This window comes from Penaeus japonicus, unplaced genomic scaffold (assembly GCF_977035675.1).
Source record: "Penaeus japonicus unplaced genomic scaffold, GWHDUDI00000001_assembly GWHDUDI00000019, whole genome shotgun sequence".
Classification (NCBI taxonomy): domain Eukaryota; kingdom Metazoa; phylum Arthropoda; class Malacostraca; order Decapoda; family Penaeidae; genus Penaeus; species Penaeus japonicus.
The window spans coordinates 17,671,600-17,681,599 of NW_028234421.1; the positions used below are offsets into that span (position 1 = coordinate 17,671,600).

The window sequence follows — 10,000 nt, forward strand, 5'->3', positions numbered from 1 at the left end:
AATATTAATATTAATAATAATAATAATAATAATAATAATAATAATAATAATAATAATAATAATAATAATAATAATAATAATGATAACAATACGAAGAAGACAACGGCAGGTGTTCTTGGGACGCCCTTCGCATGATCGCCTCAGGCTGCCACTCGGACTAAAACGACGCAGGACGAGACTCAAAAGGGCTTACCGAAAAAAAGCAAAAGAAAAAAAAAGGAGGAATGATTAATGTCCCGCACCAGCCCGGCGGAGATGAAGTGATAAAAAATGTTTGCAAAAGGCAATTACAAGAAATGTCCGTATGGCACGGAGAGAAAAAATGATAATAATGGTAAAAGAAACAGCGGTTTATTAAACGACATGAGTTGGCAGTTTTGGAATATACTCTGACATCTCACTGTTTTTAATGAGTGTTCTTATCACCACAATAGATATTGCAATAATAATCATTATCAGTGTTATTGTCATCATCACCATTATCAGTGTTATCATCTTCATTATCATTATCATTACCAATATCAATATCATTATAATTTTCAATATCCCTATCATTATCGTTATCAATATCATCATCATTATATTTATTAATATCCTTATTGTCATTGATATCAATATCTTTATTATCATCATCATCATTACAGTATATCTATCATAATTATTATCATGATCATTATTATCATCATTATCATTACATGTATCATTACTATCATTATCATTATTATTACTATCATTATTATTATTATTACTACTATCATCACTATTATTCTTGTTATTTTCATTATTAGCAGTAGAAGTAAGTGTAGTAGTAGCATCATAGTCATCATTACCATTATGATCATTATTATCATTTCATTTTAATCCATATACTACAAGTTTCACAAAAATATATGTAGAACTAGTTTATTCACTCCCCTAATTTGTATTGTTTACAATTCTATATTTAAATGCAATGCAACCAACTGCTGGTCATTTTCATTTGGAGAAACGAATATTTTTCTAGTTTTTCTAAGTATACATACTTCTTTCATTATGTTCATTTAACGTAAATCTCGGCCTCTCAGCTTGAAAGAGATCTATACATGTAAATACTTTCCATATCTTATAACTTTTTTGAGTGTTAATGGCACTGCCTTTATATATAAAATATTTATATTTAAGCAAATTCTGAAATCTATTTGTATGTAGACTTTACATATGCAACAGGGGGCATACTTGACGTTACTCTCTCAGTAAATACGAACTCCAGGCATCTGCATTATACCCTTTCTAAAGAACTTGCTAATTACCATTTCCAGTTCTGTTTGAGGACTGGTCATAGACTTTCGCATCTTTTGAACACTTAATCTTAATTTGATGAACTGGTATGCCAATCACTCTATTAGCAGGATAACCAATCTGGTAATTTATAAAACTTAAATTTGGAGCCTCAATTTGCTTCTTATACTAGTAATTATAGGGTCATTTTAGTTTAGATTTCTTAATAAAAGTTAATATAATATTAGGAAGAAGTTCATCCGGAGACTGAAGTTCTGACGCAACACCATCCATTGAAATACTTTGAGGGACAAAGGGATCAACATCCTCACCGATGATTGCAGCATCTGTATATCTTTCGTCAGCATCAATGCTGTCTAATACATCTTTGGAAAAGGTGTTTTCTCTATACATTAATGTGGTGTTAATGTATAAGAAAACACCGCAGTGCCCTCCAGTCTCTTTGTTGAGGCACTAAACCCACCGCGACCCAGATTACATATTTGCTTCTCAGATGAAGCTGATGATAAGGGAGGCCATAGGCGCTATCTGCAGCGTCACTTACTCGCACTCATTGCCATTTCAGGGGTGGAGCATAGACACTGCTGGGCGTACGACAGTGAAGTGTCGTACCATTTGAACAAAACCTGCAGTCACGTTGAGCGACCCCGTGCCAATAGGGCGCGCCTTTGAATGATAATCTTTACGGTCATATGCATCTTCCTCTACTAAAAACATTTTTGACACTCAGGCCTAGGATAGTTTCTGTTGAATAGTAAATATGATTTAATATAATGCCTGAGAAAATATTATTTCCACAATTAAGTAAAAAAACAGTTGTATAGATTAGTAATCAGTAAATAAATCTTATCTGGGCAAATATTTTATGCTTTCCATGACAATCAATTAAAGCAAAATTTATTCTAGCCTTCTAATATTTTTGCTTATTCACCTAAGTGTGATCTACTTTTGCAGTTTCATGATATTTTTACTGTAATAAAACGTAATAAAACACAGTTATCCTCGCATGAAAGCAGACTTTTTTTTTACTATACTGATGATTGAAAAATGATAATATACGTCCATTACAGAAGTAGTATTGAAAATGGATATTACAGGACGTACATCAGTTGCTAAAACTGAAGGTTATCACTGTAACTGAACTAAACTCAGCTATTTTATTGTTTTTAAATGAGTTACCGATTTGATTTATCTTGACATGGATGCGTGACAATGTATGAAAGACAAGGTAAAAGGTAAACTTTTAATCATTGTCTTAATAGGTTGCTTGCTGCCCATCTGAATGTATACAAATTCGAACGTACTACTCTGACTGTAACCATATACTTTAATACACTTGCATTAGCATTGTGCCGTAAGAATAGGATTTCGACACTATCTGATATGGTGCAGTCTTCCCTCGCGTTAGCCAGGATGCCCACTAATCTATTCCTGACATTTTCACTGTATCATTGTTGATAGGTTATTTATGAGGTATTTGATTAGATTGCTCTAATCCCAAGAGCTTTTACCATTTGCGAACACAATCTGTAGTTATCTATGATCATTCCAAATGCATAAAGGCATACAGACAAATACAAACAAACATAGAAACAGCCTGCGTGTGAATGTCGTAGGATATGTAAAACAACTAAAAAACTTCATTTTTTCGTGTTCTTTGGTGATTATATTGTTTTTAAAGTTCGTTGATCGCGCGCTCAACCTCAAAAATCTCTTAAACGCCAGTAATGAAGTCAGCGCTTATTTGGAAATCCAAAAAATAATGGATATACGATATGCAGCAGGGTACTCTTTTTTTTTATCAGTTTATTTTTAGTTTATGTCTCCGAACGCATGAAGCTTATCTTGCATACACACACACACACACACACACACACACACACACACACACACACACACACACACACACACACACACACACACACACACACACACACACACACACACACACACACAAACACACACACATAAATATATATATATATATATATATATATATATATATATATATATATATATATATACACACACTTATATATGTATATAGATGGATAGATGGATAGATGGATAGATGGATAGATGGATAGATGGATAGATGGATAGATGGATAGATGGATAGATGGATAGATGGATAGATGGATAGATGGATAGATGGATAGATAGATAGATAGATAGATAGATAGATAGATAGATAGATAGATAGATAGATAGATAGATAGATAGATAGATAGATAGATAGATAGATAGATAGATATAGATACATAAACATATATGTATATATACATACACACACAGAAATAGACATACATATACATATACATATGGACATGTGTGTGTTTGTCCGTATACAACTAATACACCTCAAAAGACAATGGAAGTTATTACCAAGAAAAGTTAAGAAAAGTATTGATGATTGAGTCAGACCGTTGGAAAACCAGTTATAATTAATAGTTATACTGGTAACTAACAACCGTATCTCTTCTCAGGTGGACACAATATCAGTTATATCTGAGACTTTGCCGTCAATCTACTTTATTAGGTTCTAGGTAGTTAAGTGAATGAGCAAAGGGCAGCTGCTGCATCATCTGCAACAAAGACATTATGACCCCTATAAGCCAAGATATAAAACTAGACTTATGCTCAAGCTTATAATCAGTTTTTCAGTTTTAACTCGAGAAGCGGGCACTTTGGAGCAAAAAGTTGTATTGAGGGGCTCAATAAACTGAAGCCGAAATACAGGAGTATGACCATTATAAAAAAGGGTCTTGGTACTGTGCCAGTGCCAGCTAAATGTTTGGTTAAGACCAATTTGAAGATATTTAACAGATAAGTAGCTTTATCATCTGTTCTATAAACATTCTTCAAGCATTCTTTCACGTTACCACATATTGTTAAGCAATCTCATTTAGAAACTCCACTGCTATTTTTCCTAAACATCTACATGTTCCCACTGGTATGGCATATGAACCAACCACCTTGTTTATTCTTCATCATTTTCACTTCCTCCTTCATTCATTGTACCCAAAATTTTCTCCAGGTTTCTTTTTTCAGCTTCTCCAAGAACTCCATCCACCATCTCAACTTTCTCCCTGCCTGTCATGACATTTCCATCTGCATATTTTATCCTCCCCTTCCCCGCTCGGTCCCAAATCAATACAAGTCCTTTTCTCCTTTTAAACTTAATTAGCTACGCATAAGCCTTTTCCTTAGTCTTCTTTGCTTTACATCACATCTCTCTTTTCACTTCATATCCCTGAGCATTATAGTTCTTTTTCACCCTCTTCCTTTTTTATACTTTCCTGAACCTCCTCATTCCTCCACCAAAATCCTTTGTCTACCTTGTTTCATATTTCCCTATTGGGTTTTCAAATAGAAAAGAAAGCACATATTTCAGAAAAATGTTTTATTTTAACTCAACAGGACTATCAACAAAACAGCCGATTTCTGAAGTCATAGCTTCTTTTTCTTCTTATTCCTTCATCACTTCTTCTTCTTCTTTTTATCCTTTGCATTGAGCGTAGCAGGATCAATGCCCTGAGCCAGTGCCAGGTCTTGCTTCAGCTTTAGGAGCGTTGTTACCTCCGCTGCAATCTCTTCTTTGGAAGCCGTGCCTGATCCCTTAAGCACCCTCACCTTATCACCCTGTTGAAAATTGGATTCCAAAATTTATTGTTGGGTTATGAAAGTAAATGTTATTACAGGAATGTTATCAAAAATTATAGATGGATAGATTTTGTGGATATATTATCTCTTTTAAATTTAAGAAAGAGCATGCAGATGTCAAGTGTTAGCATGAGAAATTTGGGGAAATAAAATAAGACATAATAATAAAATTAATGACAAGGTAATGAAGGGATATGGCAGAGCACAGTGTAGAGTATGGTATTTCAATAATTTGTGATTTTTGAAAAATCTTTCAAATTCACGGGGACTGTCCACAAGTAGGCTCCATTTAGTTTTTCTTGACTAGTGATACCATTTTTATTTGTTTATATCAATATTTATCTATTGCACTTTTAACTCAAATATACGAAAAATATGATTAAATAATTAGTTTAGTCTGGGGTGAAATTCCCTTTTCTATATTCTCTTCATCATTTTAGCAGTAATTACTTAACGATGTATTCAAATTGTATTGATTTATTTAATCGTGTATAGTATAATTCTAGTTTTTAAGATTATTTTTTCTATAATTAAGCATAATATTACAGATGGCAAAAGTATATTACAAATTAGAAACAAATTATTGGCAATATCTATAACATGCAACAACTTCTCACATATACTATATTCCCCTATCTGCAATTACCGTGTATTTGATATAAAGACAAGGGTATTGATGTCCCAGGACCGCTTCACGTCTCCAATCAGTTTTTCACTATGCTGATTATGGCCGGGAATTAGTACACTCTTAGCCTCCCATGGAGAGTGGTTACCTTGGCCATAGAGATGGCATATATTTATATCTCCCCATATATAATGGAACAAAGGAGAACTAAACACTCTTTCCGAAAAACCTGGGACATTCACAAACTTTTCTGTGCTGAGGTTCCATAACTTCTCATAGGAAAAATTGTACCAAATTCGATCCTTCAGTTTGGCTGGTTGGTATATCCAGCTTTTTCCAATTCCATTTTTAGCATACCAAATACCTCATGTATGCAGTCAGCATTGTGAGAGAGTGGCATGAAAATGACATTTGTGTTATGCAGATATCTACTGATGGATGCAAAGTAGGATTTGCCAAACCCTAATTTGATCCCTACTTCTGAACACATTTGAGATGCCCCAAATGCTGTCTGAAATATTGTCGGCTCGATACTAATGACAGCTTTTCGCCAGCAAAAGAAATGGATCTTGGAGAACTAGAAGATACCTTTGATAACAGTAGGGTTCGTTTGCAATGTCCTCAAGCATCTAATCAGATTGTCTTTTAAGCCAACTTTTGTCTTGGATTGCAAATCAACATTTTCAATACTTTAAGTACAACATCAAGTGATATACAAACATGTAATGATGAACACATATAACCTAACCACCTAACACCCACTGGCACAAATATCCTAGGCAATATCATGTTTTTTTTCATTCTTTTAAGGACTCAAGACAAAATAATTTTGCATGTCTGTCCAGTAGTTCATGAATGGTTACCCGTCAATAGCTTTAAAGTTAATTGGCCGCTTAAAACGGACCTCATCATTTATATCCTCATAAAAATCAAGCACTTCTGTTAATTCCCTGAGGTTATGACATATTGTTTTTGTTCATATTATTTTTCTTCAATGAAGCTAGAGTGTCATCTCTTTTACCAATCGTTGCCTACCTTTTCTTGCGGAAAATGGTAGTATCTGAAGGAATCAATCTGCTGTCAAGACCTACTACTTCAGAAAAAAGAACATTAGTATCTCTTGTACAACTTCACTGGAAACGTTCCACTGCCATGCAGTTTCCACTACAGGAGTCCAATAAAATTTGTTGCATTATTTCCGTGGTGTATTTCCGTTTCCTTCCTGGCAGTCATCAGGAGTGGATAAATCTTCTACGGTTGAGGAAGATTAGGTTTCCGTTGTCATGTTCATCATCTGTATCGTTTTCACATATTCCTGGATCTCACTCAGTCATTTTATTTGCCAGACTACGTTTCCTCTTATTTCTGTATTCCTTCCTTTTAGTAGGCTTTATGGTCAACAGAACCAGGGGATCCAGCACTACCATTTAACCCAATGACGACGGTGCGTCACACCCGTGTGACACAGCCAAAAACTCCCGTTCCGGGGCGTCATCCTATTGTGACGATTTCATTGCAATATTGCAATCGCTCGGCATATGGGACTTCGCGTAGAAAGTGCACCCGTCGGGAAAGGGTTAACTTTGCTTCATACCACTCGATGTCTTCTTGTAGCACTTCTCTCTGTTGTCTTTTGCATTTATAAGATACGATTTCAGTACCAATAAACGAAGCTTTCAAACTCTCCTCCTGTATATAATAATATACTTTCTTTATGTTAAGTACTTTTGTGATGGCATTTAGTTTAGTATAAGTCTTCAGTCCAAATTTCTGATATAATTCTTCAATTCAGTCACAAGTTTCGAAGCAATTTGTCGTCCAGAAACGTTTGGATTTCAATCAAACACTTTCTGCGAATTATATCGTGCCAATATATCACAAACAAATAGCAATACAACAGAAGCTTGTTGGAATGTATAATAATGATATTAATTAACTAACATTTATATGCTTATTGAAGAAACATGGCATTACTTTACAGGCCATTAAGGTCAGTGAGGAACTAGAAGTATTGAAAGATTTCCGACCTAAGGTCATCGAGGAACTTGCTATATACGGTATTTAAGTGCTTAAGGTCTGTGAGAAATTTGTTGCATGCAATATTTAGGTTCCTAAGGTCAGCGAGGAACTTGATGCACCTAAAGACACAAATTTGATTGCGATTCGGAAGGGAACTATGATCACTTAACATTAGCGAGGAAGTTCGAAGTGAGTGGACCTCGTCCGCCTGCACGGCCCCAATTCCGCGGAAATGCGTAATATATTAAATTGAAAAGTGCAACCCCTAAACGTTATCAGATCAAGCTGATTTTTTTCATATGTCATATTTATGATATATGGAGCCTATTTATGTACAGACACAATGACATTTCAAAAGTTGCAAATATGGAAATACCCTAGTGCAGGGGTTCCCAAACTTTTTGTTCCTCAGTACCCCTTAGGCTTTTTATAGGTTCCCATGTACCCCTAACGCGTCGATAAACACGTCCTGTACCAGTCATTTCTAGATTGGTACAGGTAGTCCTACAGATCTACACTGCAGATCAAGCCATGTGAGGTTTATAATAGTAAAAACAAATGGTATTACCTTACACCCAAGAAATTTCAATAAAGGTGGTGCTAATCAACACAAAGAAAATGAGAAAAGTGCAATCTGAGTGCAGATTACAACACCATGTATTATGCAAGTAATTGTTTCCTTCAGACCAAATGTACCCCCTGAAACGTGCAAATGTACCCCTGGGGGTACATGTACCCCAGTTTGGGAACCCCTGCCCTAGTGTATAGGGGGGTGTATGAAGGTGGTATGAGTAAGACTGAGAGTGTAAATGTAAGCATATGAGAGAGAATAAGAGTCATATTCATATGAGAACTAAAATAAGTAAAAACAAAGTAAGAGAGAGTAATTATAAATTCAATAATGATTGATTTTGATCAATTCATCCACAATATATACAATCTATAAATATGAAAAGGCATAGGAGAAAGGGAGAAGAGAGAGGAATGAGAAAGTGGATATCAACAAAATCCATACCTGCTGTGTCACTAAGCCCTGTAGCCGTTCTACCTCAGTTGGATTGACAGCAGTTGCTGGAGCAGCTGCAGCAGAGGTTGGAGGAGCTTTGGCCTCCTCCTTCCCTGGTCCACCACCCTTCTTCTTTTTTTTTTCTTTTCCGCCCGCAGCTGGGTCAACTCCCTGTGCAGCTGCCAACTGACCTTTGAGGCTAAGCAGTGTGGCAACCTCTGCTGAAATTTCCTCCTTGCTGGCTGTCCCACTCTCTTTTAATTTGCGGACTTTGGTACCCTTAAAAATCAAGAAAAAACATTAAAACATTTTATATCTAAGTAATCTCCCTGACAACTAGCTTTTGGAAAGTTTTTAAATTCTTAATAAATATACCACTTTACTAAAAATCTTAATGTCTGTAATATCTGCTGATTTACATTCAAAGTTAAATGAACCTTAAAACACAAAAAACTTTGTTTCATTATTTTTCATTTAAGACTTCTGTTGACAAACTATTTACAAAGGCATGCTCCCTGCTAACTATTTTGCCACCTATCTTACCTGCTCTGAAACTTGTGCCTCAAGCTTTGCAATCTCTGCTGGATCTACTGCTTTCTTTATGGGTGGAGCTTCACCTGCAAACTGTTCCTTGAGCCTGTTCACCGTGTCATCATCAATTTGGGTAATAAGGGGTTTTGGCTCCTGTATCTTGTGACCAGCTGGCAGCAAACAACAGAAGTGGGTAGGAAGGCAGGTCTGTTGGGCTGAGAGGTTGAGAAAACCACGGATGCTCTTGGCTATCTCTGGCATGTAGGGGTCTGCAATGACAGCCACCAAGGAAACCAAGTTGGCAGCAATGGCTATGACAGTTGCTCCACGTTCCTTCTCTTCTTCAGTTCGATTAGGTTTGATCAGTTTGTAGGGTTCGTGTTCCTGAATATACTGATTTCCAATCTTTGTGATGGACAGAATAGCCCGGAGACCATCACGCTGCCTATTATTAGCTAAGGCTGTGGTGTAATGCTTAAGTTCTTGATTTACTGCAGCCATTAGCATGAAATCTGACTCATCAGGTTTGGTTTCTGGGATAACTGCTTCAAAGAACTTGAACACAAAGGACAAAGCTCGGTGAATAAAGTTGCCAAAGTTATTCAGCAATTCACTGTTATTCTTTGTCTGAAGATCAACCCAAGAAAAGGCTGTATCTTGTGCCTCTGGCCTTAAGTACAGCAGATAAAACCTCCAAACATCACTAGGGATGCCCGTGTCAATGGCCTGGTCGCCAAACACTCCAACTCCACGGCTCTTTGAGAACTTTCCATCTTCGTAATTCAGATACTCAGTAGCAATGAGATGGTTGACCATTGTCCAATTTTCCCCAGTTCCAAGTTGAGTGGAGGGAAATACTACACTATGGAATGGAACAT

At 36.0% G+C, this 10,000-nt stretch overlaps 1 protein-coding gene across 1 annotated transcript in view; it reads right to left on the bottom strand.

The window, feature by feature from the left end:
* Positions 1-4,666: 4,666 nt before the first annotated feature.
* MetRS (methionyl-tRNA synthetase 1) overlaps positions 4,667-10,000 on the bottom strand; it is a 16,317-nt gene continuing 10,983 nt past the window's right edge. Inside the window, exons 6-8 of the mRNA XM_043023013.2 lie at positions 9,135-10,000; positions 8,601-8,870; positions 4,667-4,920 (exon numbers count right to left, since the gene is read on the bottom strand). The exon at positions 9,135-10,000 is cut by the window's right edge and continues 1,006 nt beyond it. Coding sequence (XP_042878947.2) covers positions 4,759-4,920; positions 8,601-8,870; positions 9,135-10,000 — 1,298 coding nt within the window. The 3' untranslated portion in view covers positions 4,667-4,758. The remainder of the gene's footprint in view (positions 4,921-8,600; positions 8,871-9,134) is intronic.